The sequence below is a fragment of the Lemur catta genome, chromosome 16 (assembly GCF_020740605.2).
Source record: "Lemur catta isolate mLemCat1 chromosome 16, mLemCat1.pri, whole genome shotgun sequence".
Taxonomy (NCBI): domain Eukaryota; kingdom Metazoa; phylum Chordata; class Mammalia; order Primates; family Lemuridae; genus Lemur; species Lemur catta.
This window is the reverse complement of record NC_059143.1, coordinates 45,250,746-45,273,402: the sequence shown is the minus strand read 5'-3', so window position 1 is coordinate 45,273,402 and position 22,657 is coordinate 45,250,746. Positions and strand designations below refer to the sequence as shown.

General features: G+C 44.1%; 1 protein-coding gene across 1 annotated transcript in view; it reads right to left on the bottom strand.

The window, feature by feature from the left end:
- Positions 1-8,882: 8,882 nt before the first annotated feature.
- The window catches only part of TNFRSF11A (TNF receptor superfamily member 11a), a 48,218-nt gene continuing 34,443 nt past the window's right edge, over positions 8,883-22,657 (bottom strand). The window contains exon 16 of the mRNA XM_045527630.1: positions 8,883-12,184. Within this exon, the coding sequence (XP_045383586.1) occupies positions 11,901-12,184 (284 nt within the window). The 3' untranslated portion in view covers positions 8,883-11,900. The remainder of the gene's footprint in view (positions 12,185-22,657) is intronic.

The window sequence follows — 22,657 nt, the reverse complement described above, 5'->3', positions numbered from 1 at the left end:
TGGTCGGGGAGAGTGGGGAGTGACTGGGTGCTGGGGGAGGAGGCAGAGATCAGAGACGGGAAGAGAGGGAGAAAGCGCCGGAACTAAGGTGCCCAGAAAAGAGGTCAGGAGGTGGAGAGGACGAGGGAAGAGGACGAGGAAGAGCAGGAACAGAGAGAAGCTGTCCTTGGCGCTGACACGTTCTCATCAGTGACCCCTGGTCCGTGTCGGGACCTGTGCCCAGCAAGACTGCCCTAGCACCTTCCCAGTCCACCTCACAGGGAGGATGCTGGGGCCAAACGTGAAAATATCCTGAAACACTGTACACACTACAACAGGTATTGGGGCTTCTAACATTTTTTTGTAAAACAACACATTTGCTGCATTTGTTTTTTCATTTTAAAAAATTCAGTTCAAAATACATAAAATTTATCATTTTAACCATTTTAAGTATACAAGTCAGTGGCACTAAGTACATTTACAATATCATGCAACCATCACCGCTATGCATTCCCAGAATTTTTCATCATCTCAGACAGAAATTCTGTACGCGCTATACTGTGACTCCCCATTTCCCCACTCACCGCTATTCCACTGCCTGTTGCTGTGAGTTTGGCGATTCTAGGTAACTCATATGCGTGGAGTAATACGGCGTGTGTCCTTTTGGGTCAGGCGTATTTCACTTACCGTAATGTCGTCAGGGTTCACCGTGTTGCAGCGTGGATCAGAATTGCATTTCTTTTTACGGCTGAGTTCTGTTCCGTGGTACAGACAGAACATACTCCGTTTGGCCCTTGTTCTGTTGATGGACACGTGGGTTGTTTCCACCTTTTGGCTGTTGCGAGCCATGCTGATGTGAATGTTGGGGTACAAGTATCTGTTCGACTCCTGGTTTCAATTCTTTTGGGTACACACCTAGCAGTGGAATTGCTGGATTATATAGGATTTCTATTGTTAACTTTTTGAGGGACTGCAAAGCTATTTTCTACAGCAGTTACACCGTTTTATATCCTCTCCCCCACCCCCCCAGCAAGGCACGAGGTTTCCAATTGCTCCAGGTCCTCTCTGGTTATCCCTCCTCCCCTTTACCACAGCCCTCCTGCCAGCCCACCAGGTGTGCAGTGTTCCCTCCTTGCAGTGTGGTTGCATTTCCCTAATGGCAGTGATGTTGAGCACCTTTGCTTGTGGCTGCGGTTGTATTTAAAGCCAACACACCCAATAAGACACAGATGAAATCCATAATAGATTTTTAAACCTCTTATTTAGCTTCTCCTAAGTAAAGATTCAGCCATGACAATTTGGTGCGGAGACAGGAGCCCACGGCGTACACTGTCCGAGAAAATAGGGTAAACAGTTTTCCTTTGTCAGCAACTCTCATCTTCCCTAAAACTTTTCCCTTTTTTTTTGCTTTTCCAGCCAAATTCAAGCTCTTCTCAGGCTCTGTGCTCTTTCCCTTGGTTCTGTCATCCTGAATAAGAATTTTGTCAACTTACTTTCAGGTGTCTACAAGTTCTGCGTGAGGATATTTTACCTTGTTTCATTTTAATTGATAAGGAAAACCCCCATCTATTACTTGGCGCATCCGCCACCTGAGATCCCCACCCATCACGGAAGACCCACGTCACATAATACTAACCTATTACCTGGTGCATCGACATAATACTAACCTGTTACCTGACACATCAACTAACCTATTACCTGGCGGGCATTAGCCACCTGAGAGCCCACCCCTCGGACCACCCCAGCTTAATAAAAGTGGGAAAAATTGGGTAGACAGGGCTCAGAATTTGGTGGTGAGACTACTTTGAGCCCACCGGCGAATAAACCTTGATTCTCCCACTCTCCGTGTGCCCCTCGGTTTGTCCTCGAGACTACCCGCTGTAACACTTGCTGTAACATAATGACAACAACAATAAAAGTTAGCCAGCTCTATTCTGACACGTGCCCCAACATGGATGAACCTTGGGGACAAGGTCAGTGAAATAAACCAGTCACCAAAGGACAAATACTGTATGATTTCACTTGTGTGAGGTACCTGGAGTCATTAAACTCACAGAGACAGAAGCGGAAGGGTGGTTGCCAGGGGTTGTGGGGAAAAGGGAGTGGAGAGTTATTGCTTAAAGGGGATAGAGTTTCAGTTTTTTGCAAGATGAGAAGGTTTTGGAGATTGGTTGCACAATAATGTGAATAGACTTAACACTACTTGTCCACTTCAAAATTAAGATGGCAAATTTTATGTAATGTGTATTTTATCACAATGTTTTTTTAAATCAGCCAATTCTGGAGTTTTTAGTTGCTCTTTTCCTAACCAAGGCTTGTGCTGCAACTTCGGCACCAGTGTTAGGTCGGCCAGTGTCACCTTTGGGGTGTGGGAGCACGGCCTGGTCACTGCAGGCTGGGGACGGAGAGGGGGCTGTGCCAGGTGGGGCCACATGACCTCAGTCACAGTCGCCAGGCCCCCGGCGTCCATTCTCAATCGGGTGGTGGATGGCGATTTAATTCCAGCCAAGAGTAAGTTCTCACTAAATTAACATTGTTCATGTGAATTCTATTTCACAGTTTTGTTTATATTTAATTTGCAATTTTGCCCTTCTCTCTTTGCATATCTTCAAATGAAAGCACTTCAACATTGGAACTCACAATCTTTTCTTTCCCCTTTCAAGGGGGTTTTGTATATTACTTGAGTTTGAGAAACCCTGTAATTCAGAAATTTTGTAATATGGTCTCCAGGCATGGAAAGAGATTAAATAAAATGTCCATAGTGGCCCCGTGTGCCTTCGGAAGGCCTTGCCACCTTCCACTCTTATAGGGGAACAGTCAATATTGGGCAAGTAATTGTCATAACTGTCGTTTCTTAAATGCCTACTGTGTGCAAGGCTCTTGTCCAGTATTTTACACAAACTGTCTCATTTAATGTTCATGAACTCCGTGAAAGAGGTAGGTTTTATCTTACCCCTAGTATGTTAGTAAAGTGGCTGGTACGGTTTGAATGTGTCCCCTCCAAAACTCAGGTGTTGAAACGGAATGGCCAGTGTGGTGGTATTAAGACCTGGGACCTGGGAGAGGTTGGGCCAGGAGGGTTCCCCGCTTGTGGGTGGGACTCAGGCCCTTAGGAAAGAGGCTGCACACCACATCCCGCCGGCCAGCTTCGCCTTCTGCCGCGAGGATGCAGCCCTCCCCAGACCACAGAAACTGCCCGGGCTTTCACCCGCGCAGCCTCCTCACCTGTGAGAAAGCAGATTTCTGTTCTTTATAAATTACCCAGTCTCAGATATTTTCTTATGGCAGCCAAAAACAGACTAAGACAGTGGCCAAAGTAGGATTTGACTTCAGCTCAGCCTGGCTACCAAGACCAGGACCTCGATCACCCTTAGGTGGACTTTTGTCTTGTTCTACGTTCCACCAGGAGCTGCAGTCTAGTGTCACGATTGGAGCAATCCTGGAGCTGCCTCTCAGAAGCACTGGGTTTAACCTCTCTGTGCCTCAGTTTCCTCATCTGTAAAATGGGGAGGACGACAATACCTACTTCACAGGATCATAAGAAAGATTATGTTTATCATGGGCAGCAATGTGGGACTGGGAAGTGCCAAGTTATTTGGGAAAAAAGAGATTTTGCAAATTTTTTCAAACTGCATAAAACAGAAGACCTATTATCTACTCGGCTTATGATGGTGAGCACCTTCAACGCTCATTTTCTGTGACTGCTTTTGGGAAGATAAAAATACTGGTGATGTAGTTTGCACACTCAAAGCTTAATTGAAAATATAATTAGATTTTGTAGCCTAGCACCAGTTTTACAACCTAGGCAACTATGACATTTAGAGATTAACAGTCTTGGAAGTTCCTGAGGAGACAGAAATGTAATTTACAATGCTTGACTTCATGAAAATCTCAAGCTTCAATTATAACCGTAATGTCCCTCCACGGATCCTTCCGGAACGAGAAGGTAGTTCCTAACCATCTCTGAATCGTGAACTCCTTTGAGTAGCTAATGAAAGTGTGGACTCTCTCCTGGAAAAAAAATCTTAATTTTGCATATCCTAATTTTGTACATACAGTTATAAAAACGCTGTCAGTCTGGGCTGTGGATAGCAGTGACCACACATAGAGACTGCTGGACAAGAGGGTCTTGCCAATGAGGACACAGCTGAGAAGTGAGGAGAGAGGGGAATCGCTTGACCTGGTTTAACCCGAGTCCCGCCGTGTCTGGAATGGCCTCAACACCTACCCTTTTCATTTATATGAGTCAATAAATTCCTTTTCTGCTGAATCTGGTTTTAGTGGAATTCCTGTTGCCCCAACCAAGGGTTCTGACTAAATACAAGGTGGATGTTTTAGGCTGAACACACCTGACTCTTGTTTTCAAGTATTTTTTCAGTTTCCCCAACTTTTTTTCAGCTGTGCGGCAGTTTCCGCGACTCTCCGCTCCCAAACGGCGCCCCCTGGTGGGAGGCAGCCGCCTTGCCAGTATATACGCAGCAATCTGAGCCCAGGGCCTCGCAAAGAGCAGGTGCCAGGGTTCCTCCTCCCGGCTCAGAAGAGCTGGCACCTGGCTGACTCAGGTGTCAGTCTTTAAAACACTTGTTGAAAGGGCACTTCGATGAGATTTAAAAACCCACGCAGAATGGTGTCGCTGCTATGGAAAAGAGTATGACAGTTGCTTAAAAAATTAAAAATTGAAAAACCATATGGTCCAGCAATGCCACTTCTGGGTATGTATCCAAAAGAACTGAAAGCAGAGTCTCAAAGAGATATTTGTACATGCATGTTCACAGAAGTACTAGTCGCAATAGCCAAAAGGGAGAAGCAACCCAAGTGTCCATTGATAGAAGAACGGGTTAAAAAAATGTTACGCACATACAATGGGGTATTGTTCTGCTTAATTATTTTTATTGTTTTAAGGGACAGGGTCTCGCTCCGTTGCCCAGGCTGAGGTGCAGTGGCGCCATCAGCTGAGTCAGAGGCGGCTGGGCTTGTAGGAGTGTCCCCCTGTCCTGCCCCAGCTCTCCACCAACCTTCCACGTCAGGCCATTTGTCCAGGTGTCCCCTTTAGAACCCTGGTGTCCTCCCCTGGCAGGGGACCTCATTTAATCCTTCAGAGAAGCCCCCGACTGTTGACTCTTTCAGGGGCTCCTTGTCAGTGTGCCTTGCTTGTCACCCAGCACAGGCTCTGCAGGCCAAGGGACAGCAGTGCAGGCATTCTTGTCTGGCACGACAGCTCCGTTCACACCCAGGCCGAAAGAAACCAACTGGCCTTACATCGATGTGACGAAACCACCTTTCCTGTGATAACAAAATCTGTCCTGAGGCTACGTGCTGTCTCCATTTCCAGATGCAGAGGATAATGGCATTTGGACTCATTTTTACTTTTTCCCTCACCCTGCCCCTCGTTGTTATTATATTATTATTAAAAATATATAAAATAATGAAGCCAGAAAATATCGATAGACATTTCATGCTTCCTCAACCAACAGAAGACGTTTATATCAGCATGATTATTACAAAACACAGTTTCCGTGGGAGAACAGGCCCCTAGAAGGGTGACTGCTGCATTCCAGCAAGGTTTATGGGACAATTACAGGACATAGTAGCCCAGAAAGTGAGTGAGAGGTCTGGGCCCTGACAGTAGGAGTCCCACTGTGAAAAGTTTTACTGTGGAGCCATTTACTCTGCATAAACACTACTGGTGTGCATCTCCTGAGACTTAATTTTTTTTAAAAATGAAAATTTATAATGTCTTTATTTTTTGCTAATAGTAGTAAATACAGAATTCTCTAAAAGCTTTAAATATGCATTTTTCCATAGTTTGCCATTGAAACAGAAAGGCCCTTAAAAACCTATGTATTTTTGTATCCAAAATATATAAAGAACTTTCAAAATTCAATAAGAAAACAAGCAATGAAAAAAATGGGCGAAAGACTTGAACACATTTCACCAAATAAGAGATAGAGATGGTAAAATGAGCACATGAAAAGATGCTCAGTCATGGACTTCAAATTAAAGCCACAGTGATGTACTCTGCACCTATTAGAATGGGGAACCTCAAAGCAAATAAGCAAATGAGAGCTGTGGAGCAGCTCTCATTCACTGTTGATGGAAATGCAAGATGGTAGACACTTTGGAGGGCAGTTTTGCAGTCTCCTATAAAAGTAACATATTTACTATATGACCCTATCATTCTACTCCTAGATATTTACCCAAGAGAAATGAAAGCACATGTCCACACAAGTTGTTATAGTGGCTTTGTTTGTAATCTCTCCAAACTGGAAAGAACCCAAATGTTGGGGAATAAACTGTGCTATATCCAAGCAATGGAATAGTACTCAGCAATGAAAAGGAACTAACTACCAAGGTACCCAACAACTTGGATGGATCTCAAGTGGGTATGCTGAAAGAAGCCGGACTCAAATGGCTATGAACCATGCGATTCCATGTACATGGCAATCTATTAATAGAGCAGACAAACCGTAAGGACAGAGAGCGGATAGTGGATGCCAGAGGCTAGAGGGGAGAGGGGAGGGGATTGACTACAGAGGGAAATAAGAACGTTGGGCTGCTGTAAATATTCTATACATTGATTGCAGTGGTGATGGTTGCACAACTATATTTTTGTCAAAACTCATACAGCAGTGTATCTAAAAACGGTGAATTTTACTGTATACAACAAACTCATTAAAGCCGATGTAAGAAATTGTTTATTTTTCCACTGATACAGTAAATAGAGAAAGCTCTTCTAAGAGCTTTAAATATGCATTTTTATGGCTTCTTTGCCATAGAAATAGAGAGGCCGTAAAAGCCAACAAAAGTGAATTTGCTTTTATATTTTAGGGCAAGACGTTTTACTGCCTCTGCCTAAATGAAGTCAACCTGTACGAGTCTCCTTGTAAGAATGTAGTTTTTCTCATGACTTTAATGTCTGTGCAGCCTTTGTTTCCTGGGTGACACCTGCCCGTGAGAAACCTAGAGCCTGGGTTACAGTGAAAGCTTTTGCTAGACTCTGGTCCCTTCCTGAAGGGGCGCGGGCCTGCCATGCCACTCCCCTGAGCTGGTGGCCACTTTGTTATTCTTCGCAAACTGAGAGAGGCCCAGGAACATGAAGAGAAAAAAGCATGTAAACTTTCAACCTACACATCGGTAGTCTTCATTCACTCTCCCCAAATGTTTGTCTAGGAGAGAAAGGCCCACCAGGGCCCATTTTAACTGTCATCTTTCGAGCCAGTACAATGTGAAGTTACATTGCATAAGTCTACTTCCCTCGTGTGTCATGTCAACAGGAGACAATTTTTGGCTCAACCATCGCAGTCTCATCAATTGCCTGTGGAAAACGTGCGCCCCTTCAACTGAGTTTCAAAGAGTGGGAAGGTGTCTGAGGTGGGTGTCAGAGCTCGGTTATAGTCATGTGGTCTGACTCCGGAAGGGAACGTGATGTCTGCGATGGCTTCTGTGCCCAGGAATGGACAAGTGTCAGAGACAGAGAAGGACAGTGGTGTGGAACAGTTGGATGTCTACTACCGGTATCTTCTAGAAACTCTGCTGGTGTTTGGTTGTACCTTATCCCCTGTCATCCTCACACCAGCCCTATAAACTAATATTCTTATCTTCAGTTTTCACATGTGGAAAACAAGGCTAAGAGGTGAGGCAGCTGCACAAAGTCAGTCTGTAAGGGGCAAGGCTGAGTCGTGAACCAGGTCTGACTGCAAAACTTCTGCACGTTCTATCACGTAGGGCGAGAGGGTACCTTCACCCCCTCCTTGGCTAGCACAGAGTTACTGTGAGAGGCCTGTAATTTGTAATTTTAACACTTATGCTATTGGTAATCTTATTTTTAAAGTTTTTTTTTCAAGAGACAGGGTCTTGCTACATTGCCCAGGCTGGCCTGGAATTCCTAAGCAATCCTCCCGCCTCAGCCTCGAAAGTAGCTGGGATTACAGGTGCAAGACATCAAAGGTTTTTTTTGTGAGTTCCAACCTGGGGTCAGGATAACTGGAGTAAGTGGGGCGGTGGAAAGAGAGAAGACCAGACTCGCAAGAGTCCTGAGAAGCCATGGCGGAGAGGGTCAGGAGAGGCACAGTCACGTAGGCGTGTCCCTGCCCACTTGGAAATTCATTCTGTGCTCCTCCTTGTTCAAACCTTAAGGGACACAGGGTTGTGTTGCCAAGGGAGGTAGCTCCTTAGCAGGGCTGCTGTGGCTGTGCCCCATGCCCCCCCGTCTAGGCATGTCTTCAGTGATGCCACCTGGGCCTGCCTGTGCCCCGTCAGGTCCCACCTCTTCTCTAGCAAGGCTGTAGCAGTTGCAAGTTAGTCTGTTCACCAGCACAGACACAGGGATTGGGAATTCCACGGACGACTCCTTCCCTGCAGCCTCCTCTGGCGCCAGAGCAGTGAGTGCCGCGTCCTGTCTCCCCAACTCCGGACTCCGCAGCTGCCCTCACCTCCTTTCTCAGGGTGCTCAGGGCCAAGCTTTAAAAACACACTAAAAATGACAACTCATCAACGGAACATTTAGGGATTTGAAGGTTTTGTCCCCTCTCCCCAAAGCCGGTTATACATCTTGTGCCCAGAGCACCCCATAGCGACCCAAAGCAGATGGACAAGGGACGTCATTTGCCATCAGAGACCGTCAAAGAGCAAACATTTCAAAACTACGTTTCTTCTACCAAAGACAATGCCGTTGCTCAGGTTCGCCCTTTTGGCCAGAACATAATCATAAAAAGAGCTTGCTGAATCAGGGTCAAGGGTGAACACTAGATCTCTTATCTGTTTATGTAACAGGTTCCTCTGCTCAAGGTATCTCACCAGTTTCCTTGATTTTACAAGTAGTCAATTTTCAATTTTTTTTGTACCAAAGGAATACAGAAGTAGTAGACTCAATTTCCAAATCATCTATATTTGGCTTCGGAAGGAATTTTGATACAGCACTTACATATGAATGTGGGCGTCTCCCCACTGCAGGAATCCACAGGGCTGTGCACCAAAGGACCTCTGTCACCAGAGAAGGAGCCACTCACTTGTTAGGGGCTAGGAAATGTTCCTCTTTTGTCACTGCCCCTGTGGCAGACACATGGCAAAAGGGCCCCCATTCTTCCGCTGCCTGTGCCTGCTCTGCAACTCTTCCCACGGAGGGGTCTCTTTCCCCACCCCTTGAATCTGGACTGGCCTTGTGACCTGCTTTGGCCCACAGAACGTGGCAGGGGTGACAGGGTGCTAGTCCAAGCCTAGGCCTCAGGACACCTGGTGGGAGTCTGCTTGTTCTCTCAGGGCCCCGACACCACCAAGAGAACAAGCCCAGCTAGCCGGCTGCAAAGGTTGGGGACCACGTGGCATGAGCCCAATCAGCCTCTCCCTGCAAATGAGTGAGCAAGCCTGCCCCAGCGGGGCCCAGGCCCGAAGAACCACCCGAGTGGATCCAACCCACATAACTGTGAGCTAAATAGATGGTGGTTATTTTAAGCCACTAAGTCTCAGGGTGGTTTGTCACACAGCAAGAATCCCCTTTTCCCAGCCAAATGAAGATTCATCACATTCAAACTGCTCGTTGCATTTGCAGGTAGAGAGAGAGAAATTCATTCTTCCTTCTTCTGGTAGCCGAGTAAAATGTGAGTAGGAAACATTACATCCCATTTCCCATTCGGCTCTTTCACTGGGTATCCAAGGTGTATTTTAAAGAACTTTCTTATGAGATCCACAGCAGATATATCATCAAAGCAAGTATTTTCTGTACCAACTCTGTTGTCAAGGAACCACCACTAAGATATAATAAAACCAACCAACCTTTGACCCCACAGCACACCATAAAGATCAGGAATAAGTTGGATTACGATTTTACAATGAGCCCTGTTTTAACAAGCCATGAAAAAAAATTTTATGGTCAAATATAAGTTTAATCTCTTTATCATGTCCCCCAAATAATCTTCATTATTGCCTTCATTTCATTTACATTTGTCACAAACATCTCTGTAATACACAGACACAAACTTATCTTTGCTGTACATTTCCTATCATTTAGTTGCCTTTGGATCAATACGGAATTAGTAGGGATCAGTGTGGGAAAGAATATTACCTTTTTCTGAACGTAGATTCTTACAGCTCCTTTGATTGAAGGAGCTCAAGGCACTTTAATATTCACTGTAGCATCCTTTTGATGTCTCTGGGTAGGGAAACTATTACAAATTATCACTATTGCCTTATTATGGAAGGCAAAATGAAAGCACAGAAAGGTGAAGTAGTCTCAGTGAGAGGACAGTCACAGTAGAAACTTGGGTTTTTAGCTCAGCATTCCACTTTGTGAACTGTAACTTTGTCTGTTTAATATATTCCATATCAAAAGGGATAATAGCTTCTTCCATTTTTATAACATCTCTGTGGATGGATGTTAACTAAAAGGGCAGAACAGACGGTAAATTCCCACCAGTGGATCAACCTGGCAGTGCAGTTTATTTCCTGCGGTTCTTTATGTCAGCTAAGGGGGGGGGTCTCATAAATAACACAGCCGTCCTCTGCTTCTCCGTTGAAAATTGTAATCAGCTGCTACCATCCCAGCATTTTTTTTTTTTTTTCAGAACTGCAACCAGGTGATTGATGGTCATTCTCTTCAGCTGGGCATCTGTGGCCAATAAAGTCTGGACAATGACCAGTATTAGTGCTCTTCTAACCTACCAGATATGCAAGATTAATTTTAATTTGCTTCTGTGTTTTAACTTTTCTCCAGTATCTGAGAACGGTGAGCACTGGCTCACTGGCCACAGTAGATAAACCAACCCAGGTGACTCCTTTCAATCCGACTCATACTGTTTCCTCACAACAGGGCTGATGCCGAGAGAAAAGCACTTATTCTAAAGACTAAGTTTTCTTATATTTACAACATGAGGGTTTGGTTTTTAATTTAAATGCACTGGAAAACAGTGGGAATGTTTTCCACTTCTACAAGGCTGAGTTATAGATGCACAATGATTTAGGGAGAAAGGAGGACCTGTTTACGCCCATTCTTAGCTAGGAAAAGAAAATGCAAATGAAAATTCAACTTTATCCTTTCTTCCTTGAATTTGCCTGGCACCTCCTTTCCACTCTGTGTGCAAGCTAGCCCTGTGTCCTATCTGCTTTCTATGTCTCTTCCAGAGACTCAAGAATAAGAACATCAAACTGCAGCAACTGGGATTTTTAGAGGTTCAGTTACTAAGTACCTGATTGCCTCTGCTAGCGTGGATAAATAAGCCGCACTGGGAACAAGGTCACACGCTGAATGGTTTTGAGGATGGACACAAACCTAAACACATCCCAGGGGGAGCAGTGGGATTTCCCTTTGTCTTTCTCTTAGGAAAATGAGAACACAGAACATTTTTCAGAAAATAAAAGTCTCTTCCACGTGTTCCCTGCACCTTGATCCGGCTTCATATTTCTAGCCTTTCCCCAAAAGTGGTTAGTACAGACACCCCCGAGAAAGCCATCTCCAAAACACCGTGCGAAGCGGCACAAAAGAAAATACGTAAAGGAGAATTTTCAAGAAGACGCTTAAATAGCTTTAAAAACAAAAGTGGGGAAAAAAGTATCAAAAAATGGTATGGCAGTGAAATACAAATATAGGGGAGAAAACACAGACCTCAACAGGACAGGGCAGTCCTAAAAACAGACGCCGTAAGGGACATTTTACTGATGGAGGGGAGAGGAGAAAATCCAGAAAAGGACGGACAGGGTGGGCGGCCAGAGGGACGCGTGCACCTGTGTGGTTCGCGGGTTCGCGGATGCGGAGAGGAGCGAGCAGACGGGATAGATCTGCTCTTGGAACAGCCAGTGTCTCCCTGAAGCGCAATGTGGACGGGACGTCGGGGCACTTTCCGTGAATGTACCGATCCCTGGCGGGTGTCGGGAGGGAGGGGACCGCCCCGGGCAGCCTCTGGCTGCGGGCGCAGGTGTGTCCCGCGCGCTCAGGCCTCCGGCCCGCCCTGCTCCTGCACCGGCCGCGACGCCCTCTCGGGCCCCCGCAGCCCGCCGGCGCCGCCGCCCGGGGCCGGGAAGCGCGGGCCGTTGCCGGCGAAGGAGTCGCGGCGCGCCGGGCTCTCCTCCTGCACCGGGCGGCCCACGGGCTCCGCCGCGCCCGCCGCGCCCTCCTGCGACGTCTGGCTGACGTAGACCACGATGATGTCGCCCTTGAAGTTCATCACTTGCCCGCTGGAGATGAACGTGGAGTTGCCGTTTCCAGTCACATTTCCTACGGGGCAGAGGGAGACAGGACGCGGAGAGGTGAGTCAGCGCCTCCGGGCCAGGCCGCGGTCTTGTGCGGGGACAGTTTGCCCGCGGGTGGAGGGGGCGGGCCCTGAGCGACGGGGCAGCTCTGTCGTCCCCCCGGGCACTGCAGTCGTCACCTCGCCAGGCCAGACGTCGGCAGGGAAGGGAGGGCGGCGGGACGCGGAGCCGAGAGGGGCCGTCCACGCACAGGCAGGACCCAGACGGTGCAAACGTGCGGTCAGCACGCAGCGAGCGCCCCGGCCACCAGCTGCGGTCCCCGAGCCGCCTCGGGCCACCCTCCCCTCCAGCTGGACTCACATCTCAGGCCTCTGCCACCTGGGTGCCTCCCACCTGCCACGCAGGTCCCCAACAGCCCATCGTGGGGCCGAGTGGGCTCAGTTTTTTATTATAGGTTAACATAATAAATTCTCTTAACATAAAAAAAATTACTCCTGGAAATAAAGAGATTCACAAAATTAAAATGACAAAAAAAAAAAAATCCTGTAAGTCACTCTTCCTTTCTGAACCCTCGAGGGTGTTTTGTCCTCAGGGGCTTCTATCATCATTCTCTGTGAGCGACTAGATGTAGCCAGTCTTTAATTAATGGACCTTTTGAAAAACAAATAGAAAGTTCCACAAGTGTTAGGAAAGGTGATGTTTCCTGCCTCTTATTATTCTTCCATTTTAAAGACTGACGCTCCAGAAATTTCCCAGGCAAAAAATAAGTGCCACAAACCAAGCAGATCTAGGAACATCCCAACACTCGGCATCACAAACAGAGCCTTTTAGTCCAACCAGGGGACATGAGCAGCAAAACACCTGCTCACTATTCACCTTCCTTACCTTTTTTCTTCTCTGTAGTGACTCGGCATAATGGTAATTTATACAAATAAAATGAAGTTTCTGTTGCCACTCCACATGAGGAGATTTCCCCTACATTTGGAAGGCATGTTTTGGACGGTCTGACTAAAATACCAATGGGCATACAGGAAATTCCTTTCAGGAGCCTTCCCCCACCCACAGGGTACCTGCAGAGAAGCCGAGGCTGAGGCTCAGTGAAAAGTCCATGAAAACACAGGGATTTCAAGTGTGAGCAACAAATCAAAAATCACAAAGGGAGGTTTGGGACTCACGCTATTTCTACCGTAAGCAGTTGTACGGGTTGTACTCCAAGATGGGCAGTGGCAGGGATTTATGTTCCTAATAACCCCCAATCAACATGAGGAAGGCTGGTAATTAATTCCATTTAGCAACTAACCAGCACGTTCTCCGTGCCTCTAAAATACACCGGCAGGTGCTCCTAACATACAGCGTACGCTAAGCTCGCTCTCGAGGACTTCTGTGCCTTTCTGTTCCCGCCAGTTGCTGAGTTACTTCTCAAGTCTGTTTTCACCAGATGAACTCACGAAGAAATTTAATTAAATATCTGCTATGCAAAGCAGTGAAATGTAAGTGTGGAAAAAAATGGGAAATGTTTCTAAGCAAACTAAAGTAAATGTTTTTCAAGGACCCAAATAAAAGCGACTAAAAAAAATACAAACACAAAAAAACAACAGCAATAAACTGCTGAAGTGGTGTAGTGGTGTGGACAAGGAAACTATAAAAAAAGAAAAAAGAGGGACTTCCAGTTTCAAAATGGCAGCACAGAACCAAGCTGGCTTCACCACCACCACTCCCGCCAACAGAAAACCAAAACCAAATGTATGGTGCAGAGATTATCACCAGAAATATCCCAGATTGGACAAATATGATGAGACTGTTCCTGGGACAATAGAAAAGTGAGAAAGAAGGAAAAAGAAGAAGAAAAAGATACATTAAAAGTCCAGAAGGATTTCTGCTTTCAGATTTGTTTTGCACACATTTGTAACTTCTCATTTCACACTAAAGCAATGGAAACTGGAAATTAAGATAGCATGGTGAATGTGAAAAAGGCTCAGGAAACTAAAATCAGCCAATATATACGGTCTTACACTAAAAATAGTCAGTGTGTGACTATAAGTTATATGGTTTAAGTTAACAATTTAAGATATGAATTTGTAAAATGATTTTTCCAAGTAACTCAGCTACTACTGACCAAGGGCTGCAAAAGGGCTTCTCTCACTGTAGCAGCAGAGTAAGTGAGCTTAGCAACACAGAAGTTTTCCTACTTGAGGGATCACTGCTTAGTTAATAGAGAAAGACAAAGTGAGAAAAAATAATACGGACTTACCATAAACACTCTCTTCTGATTAAAAACATACATTTAGTAAGTATTTTAAAATACTTAAGTTGCTTAGAAGTATGATTTTTCTTGAGATAGTTTTACTTTTTTATTATTACAACATCATGAGCTGCTGAGATAATGTAAAACTACAGGGGACATCTCTAGCCACTGCATGATTGGTTTATGGTTTTAAATTTAATCTCATTTCTTCTTTATCTTCTTCATAGACTTATCTGTTTGTGTCATGATATAAATGATTTCTCTACCATTTAAAATTTTATTTTTCAACAAATCAGCATCATGAATCCATTGTTGTTTATTTCTTCCTTGTCAGAACCTCCAATTAGTTTGAGCCCAAGTAAAAAGATGATGTTTTTTGACATCATCTTGTACATCAAGATTTTGTGTTAAATCTTTCATGTTGAGAAGTTCATTCCATGGCATTGCCCCATGGCAAACAATATCTTTGATACTGATATCCTAAATATCCTGTAAGACCTATATTTGTTCTTGTTTTCTATTTTTGTCTAAAATGTAACTCAAACCCTTTTGCCTAAGTGATATATTTAAACATACCAGAATCCTTTGATTCATAGATTGAATCAAGAGTATTTTTCTTGGAGAACCATGGGGGATAGGGAAGGACAAAAACTAGGGCCTTAAAATTCCTGACTATTAGGATGTAAAGAAAAGTTACCTAGAAAGATCAGGAGATTCTCAAATAAGTTTTTTCTTCAAGTGTTTCTTTATCAACAGTACAATTAATGTGAAAAACAACCTTCAATCAAGTCCATCCATGCTGAATTTTGTGAGAGATAGTAAACTGATACAGACTAAACATTTTTTTAAAAAGTTCTACTGATTTGCCAATCACAGTAAGTGGCAATTCGTTAGTGGTGGCAGAGGGGTCTTCATGGGTGGGTAGCCTATGCAGTTGCTCTGAAGAGCCCCATGGTTGGTTGAATGCTCTGCTGTCATCATCTTGGAATTTCTATTCATTTTTGCACAAGGGGTCTCGCATTTTCATTTTCACTGGGCTGTGCAAATTATTCTGCCAGTCTTAGAAGTATTGCTCTATGTTTTCCCCCATTGAGCTCTAATTTAGCATCACTGTTTTTGGAGGTAACATCTTATAAGTTGGACACGTTTCAATATTGCAGAAGTATTTGCCAATCAAATTTTCTCTACCAATGAACTAAATATTCAGTGAAACACTGAGTTGTAGAAACTATCTGTTGGTGCTCCCAAAATCCTGATATGTTTTCCTGATGTTCAAGCCACCCGCCACTTGCTGTAAAACCCTCAATGTCAACTTTCTGATGTAAAACTGAGGCCTGTCCCTTTGAGAATGGGTCTACCTGACTCTATCAATGATACTTCTAATGCATTGCTTACAATTTCTAGTTTTGGTTTCTTTAACTAAAATTCAGTTGCCAAGCAGTCTAAGGTGCAAAATCCTTCTAGGGTTTTATTCCTCCCATCTTTCACAGTTGTCTCATCCACCTCAACTTCAATAGAAAAAACGTTTTAGTAATTCATTCTTTGAATTGTCCCAAAGCATTCAGTGGTTTTCAGAGAAATAATCCTTGTGATTATCAAACTCGTATTTTTACAGTTAACATAACAGAGTTTTAAGTTACAACAAGATCAGCTCACACTCACAGAACTGGGAGCACCCCTGGGCTTTGGTAAGCGTGGCCATGCAGCGGCAGCAGAAGGGCCCAGGTATTCTAGAGGGACCCACTGGTTGTGCGTGTCAGTGGCCTTCAGCTGGCTTCCTTCACAGAGGGAAAGGGGGCTGAGGTTTAATCTGTGGGTTACATGGAGAGATTAAGAGCTTCCACAATAACAAGAGTAACAGAAACAACACTGCACAGCCAGAATTTACTAAGTGCTCTCTCCAGGCCCAGCTGGCTGCGTCACAGATGCTAGTTTACAGGCACTTTGCATCTGAGCATCCCAGGGGGTTGTTGGTTTGTTTTCCCCTCCACACACTGACACCATTTCAAGGATGAAAACTGTGTCACAGCCTGCTTTTTCCATGGCTTGTCATAATCCAGCCTCACCTGAAAGTACTCTAATAGTGTCAATGTCATGGCTGTGTTTTAGTCCCTGAAGAGCAGAGGTAAGTGGTGACTGCAGGGATGGGTGTACTAATGGATGCTTGAGTACAGGAGGGGCAGACGTGGGGCAGGACAGAGGAGACAGCAGGGGTCCATAAAGCTCCCTGGTCTTGTCCCAGCTTGGCCCTCACTAGTGGTGAGAATTTGGGACAAGCCACCTAACACTCTGCAGATCTGTTTGCATCAATTATCAAGCCATCTAGCTTGGCAGGGTGAGGCTGCACAGAGCAAATGCATAACACGTATTTGTTAAATAGGTGAAAAAATGATCCCATCAATATCCAGCAGGATGGAATAAGGGTCAAACAAGATGTTGGATTTGCAAACACTTGGGAAATAGCAAAGAATCAGGAGCAATGATGGCATTCCTACTCCCAGAAAGTAATATCAGTGCTCATGGAACTCCCAAGCACACCAAGAGTCATGAAATACGCTGAGTAGTAATATTATGTTTCCATCCCTGTCTTGTTGGAGGATCTCAATGTATCTTGAACACTGAAAGGTTAGATTTCTCTGGAAATCTAACCAACTTTTGTTTTCTCTGTTGAAATCATCAATCATCATGACTGCCTTTGGTTAGAACACTCATCTATATAATTCTACACTAAACTCTATAGTCTCATTTCTCATCACACAAGTCAGCTATGAGTTGAATATAGCACTAGTATCTATCAAGGCTTAGAATGAGTTGGCAATATCCTTATCCAGGAATACACCTCAGTCTGAACTGTCCTTGCTAAAAGCAATAATTCCTTAAAATTTGTTTTCTGCATTTCAGAACAGATGAGTTTACAGTCTAATAAAGAGTTCACATCTGATCTGAGAGGGCAAGGCCCTGGGATGACAACATCCACTGGGCACTGTGTCAGCAAGCTGCACAGTCATGAAAAGATAAGCCACAGACTGGAAGAAATATTTGCAAAAGCCGTATCTGATAAAGGGCCGTTGTCCAAACTATGCAAAGAACTCTTAAAACGCAACAAAAAGAAAACAATGTGATTGCAGAATGAGTCAAGGAGGATTGCTTTAGCTCAGGAGTTCAAGATTGTGATGATCAGGCCACTGTACTCCAGCCTGGGCAACAGAGTGAGACCCTGTCTCTAAAATATATATATATATATATAATAAAGGAGCCATCAGCCATGAAAAGACATGGAAGAAATTTAAATACATAATACTAGGTAAAAGAAGCCAATCCGAAAAGGCCTGTATACTGTACAATTCCAACTATACGGCATTTCAGAGAAGACAAAACTATGGTGACAGTAAAAAGATGAGTAGTTGCCAGGAGTTCAGGGAGAGGAAGGAAGGGATGGATAGGTGGAGCACAGAGGATTTTTAGGGTGGTAAAACTATTCTGTATGATACTATAATGGTGGATGCATGTCATTACAAATTTGTCCAAACCCATAGAATGAATGTACAACAGGAAGAGTGGATCCTAATGTGTCAATGGAGGTTCATCAGTTGTAACAAAAGCACACTCTGGTGGGGGATGTTAATAGTCACTGGGTGGGGAGGCTGTACATGTGTAGGAGCTGGAGGAATATGGGAAGTCTCTGAACCTTCCCCTCAATTTTGCTGTAAACCTAAAAATGCTCTGAAAAATAGTCTTTATACAAAAATAATAAAGGCCTGAGGTTTTCTAGGTACTGTTAGTCCTTAGAGCCAAGCAAGGGCCTGCCACCTCCTTGCCTGTCTTAAGGATGCCTTTCTGACAGCTTTCTCCTTCAAGGCTGCCCCTGGCCTTTAAAGTTTATTTCACTTCCAAAAAAAGATGGAATAGGAGGCACGTGGAAGAAAAGGCTTTCCCACAAAAGAAACAGTGACAGTGAAAATAGTGACTTCCAGAGACAACTGGCAGAAGAGAGGGGTCTCATGACAAGGCAGGTAACCATGACCCACTGCATGGCCCTGGTGTCCCTCCGGTGCAACCTTCTGGGCCTGGCCACTGCCCCTTGCTCAGCCAGAGCAGCCTGTCATTCCAGGCCTGCGTTTGTCCTTAGTCTGTGTCACACTGAGGATTCTCCAAGGCACAGTAAACAAATGAAATCAATTATCACTGGCACCGATTCAAGAGGAGATGGTGTGGTGGTTTATGGTACAAGCTTCACAGCAAATACCTGAATCATGGCTTCGTTTCTTACTAGCTGTGTGATCCCGGCGAGGAACTTGCCCCACAGGCTCTCTTGAGCAGCTAAGAAGATGATATACACCAAGCACTTAACCAGCACCTCAAAACTAACATCTATCATATCGCTGATAAAACCGTAACCTTCAGGATATCCAAACAGTCTTAGAGGTCTCTGAATACAATGAAACTGACTAAATTATATTTAAAGGCTGCCCAAAAGTATGATTTAAAAGCCAGAATAACATGGGGATTTTTATTAAGTTAGGAATTTTGAAGAGTTTCTAACACTTAAAATGGATTAGTAGACTTAGCATTAATATTAATATTTAATGTGACTTAACTAGAGACACGTTCAGGTAACTCAAGAGTGTTAGGAACAGCATGAAAATCAACAGAAACCACCAATGACGATGAGTCCCATCATAATTAGAAAGATGTTTATACTTTGCTCAGTCCATAATTCATTTAGCAGGCTCCGTGGAATCTGCATTTCTCAGGCAGAAAGAACAACTTTAGTTCTAAAAACACAATCCCTGACAGAATTTCCATTTTTAAAAAGCAAGATAATGCACACTTTTCTTCTCAAAAGCTTATTATGTTGTTTAAAATGCATAACATATGAATATTAAATCACAAGAACTATGCCAAATAATACCACCAAATTGTCATTGTAGATTTTCTTCCAAGGAACAGAACTAAAAATATACACAAATACACTCAAACTACCCAGGCTATATTGGGTTCTTTTGGAATTTTTTTTTTAAAACTTATTTTATATTTAACCCATATGCTTGTCATGTGATTTTCCTTTTTATGGAAATGTAAGCTCTGTTTCAGGCATTTGGAAGAAACTGGGTATATGACGGTAAGAGAAGGGAAGCAGTATTTAATAGTTCCATTCTGAATCATGCTAGAAAATTACTTAGAAAGTCTTACGGACCCAATGCTTCTAAAATGAAGCCTATTTGTACAGAAAGAGGAGGGGCAGGACTAAATGAAGCAAAGTATATAGTGACCACATCTTTTATCTATTTTGAAATAATACATTGACTTTTAGCACCAATGAATTCTGAATATTATCACTGAATAGCCAAATTATAAAATAGCAGTTTGAACTTAATGTTTCAGGGCCAGTGAACTACTACCTGTCCTTATAATGCCTGGCTAAAAGTGAAATACAAGGTGTGGATGGCATGCTAGGGGCAGGAAGAAAGTTAGAGGACTGTCCATTGCTGGGGTTGGACAAGGGAAGGGGAGGTGCATCTGGGTAGGAAAACCTTTGTCTGTAGTCTCAGGATGGACGTGGATGGTCAACAACAGTCATGTCAAGAGAGAGCGGCCCAGGGATGACGACTGAGGATGGGGAGAGACAGGGAGTCAGGCAGGTGTCTTCAACCTCCCGTGCCTTGGCGTGCCTATGCCACTCAGATGAACCAGCTCACCTCAGCCCTGTCAATTCTGCCTCCCCTGCCTGGGCCACTAGGTGTGCCCAGGACAGCTAATGCCAGTGCTCCCGTGGCCTCATTCTCCCTCAGCTCCTTAGAGAAGACCAAAGAAGTGGGAGGCTGAGAGTGACCTGGGAGAGGAACAGGGAATGATGGTTTCTTATTTCTCTATTTATTCCTGACTGGATGAATGAATGAGCATATAAACATCTATTCACTTAACATGCCATGACTAAGCCACCTTTGGAGAAAGATCACATTATAAGAATTCCTACCGACTGATTGTGGCTGCCTAGAACTGATTGCTAAGGCTGTGAAAGTATCCAGCCTCGGTGAGAGAGACCCCAAGACTCAGGTCAGAGAGGGGCAGGCTGTGGATGGCCTGCATTTCTCAAATGATTGATTCTTTTCACGTTGTCCATTCCCTGACATTAACTCCTAGTTGTTTTCCGGGATTTTTCAAGTCTCCATGGTTCAGTGGACCTTCAATAAGGGTTTGATAGAAAAAGAAATGTGTAGCCAGTGTTCATCAAGAACTGCTGCGGGCCCAGTAAATAAACAACTCTCTCCAGCTCAGCAGTGGTTGGACCAAATGAATGACTTTAGGAGCCAAAACCAAGCCACTGGCCAGTGACAGGCACACTCATCACAAGCAGTCGTTACTTCTTTCCTATAAAATAACAGTTCTCGGGGGCACAGTGAGAATGCTCCCAACTCCAGGTGAGAGGGCTTGTAACCAAGGTAACCATCACGTCATCAGGATAGGCAAAACGTAAGACCTAAATTAAGGTATGGTTATTTAAAACATAATGAAGAATATGTTTCCCCCACTTTCATGGTCTTCATTAATAATTCTTACTGTATTTTAAGAGTTATAACACTGCTAAAATATCCTTAGCAACATTATTATTCTTTTTAAACATTATCTCTACTTGTGGAGCTGTTTGAAAAACCATCATTTTCTCCAAAAAGAGGCTAGGACAAAAAGAGACATGCTTCCCTACAGAGAATATCCCCAATCACTGGCATTTCTCTAGAAACCACTTGATTTGGTTGTAAATAAAAACATACAAATACCCACATATAAAAACCCAAAACCCCAATAAAAAAGGCCACCTCCTCCAGCCTGAGAGCACAGGGGCCTTCAGGCCCAACAGGATCAGGCCCCGCCTTCTCACCCAGGCTCCCTCCTCTTTCACACATTTTACAGAACATAAATTATGACAATTAAAAAAAAAAAAAAGCAAGAATGAGAAAGTGCTATTTTGACCAGAAACCAGAAGGCCTGTTCATGCAGCAGTAATTGTAAGAATAGCGCAGCCGCGGAAATCAATCTGGCTGCTGCTTCTCCTCAGGCGCAAATTAAATTGGCCTGCTCGCTGGGCCGACCGCAGCAGGCTCTCTGCGGATGTTTTGCATGGCCGAGCCCCAGACGGAAGACAGAAAAAGCAAATTAACACCACTTAGCTGATGACACACTTTTTATGCCTTTCCTCTATGCCTGGAGGTTTGGTGCTGGAGAAATAAAAGATAATGAAAAGCAGACTAAACCACTGTTTTAACTCTTTTACAGGAAAGCAAACGTGTGGCTTTTGGTTTCATGGTACTAAAAAAAAAAAAAAAGCAATCATCAATCAATCAATCAATCTTTAAATTTGGCCACCACTGTTCCTCCAAGAACGACTGATGATTTCCACCCCGAGGAAACATCATCTTCCTGGTGTCACCAACTGAAAAACCAGTTTGTCCCCGGCGGTGCTGCCAAGGCCTGGCTGCTGCCCTAGACGGAGCTTCAGCCTTCTCGCCCCCAGATAACTAGTGTTCTGGGTGTCTGCAGAGCCAGGGGGAAGAAAATAAACCACTAGAGAAGAACTAGAACAATGCAAAGGAACAACAGGGCCCAATTTTTAGTCATGGAAATTCCTTAAAATCTTAAAAAAAATTCTGAGGTCTTCCGAAGGAAAAATCTACCAGTTTTTCTGCTCTTTTCAGTTTGATGGAGACTTGGTATTACAGAATTTATACGTCAGTGAACTTGTCTAGTTGCAGCAAAACCACAAAGCTTGGGGAACAGACGAAAGCTAGGAACCACCCTTACCACGAGGCAAAACAGTGTGTTTAAGACACAGGTCTAGCTGCCTCAGGGTTACAGAATAATTCACAGACTGGCTGCTAGCGCCATGGGTAGTCTAAGAGGCAGAAAAGAAAAAGCATCTCTGGAAATGGGTGGCCCATGGATGGGCTTTTTTTTTTTTGGAGAGCTAGAGGATGCTGTAAAGCTCCTTAAATAGTATATATCCATATATTCATTTTCTGGAGAGAGAGAGTCTATGGCTGACAGAAGATTCTCAAAGAGATCCCTGACCCTCGCATGACAAATAATTCCCAGAGCCCGAGGAAGCCCTCACTGTCAGCTGCAGAGTCCTTTGTGACTACATAATAAAGCAGATGGTATTTTACCCTCATGAAAAAAAAGTTATAATATTATAATTGGTGGGTTGTTCATGCTCAAGCAGTGTTGCAGTGATAAATCTCTATAATGATGTTAAAT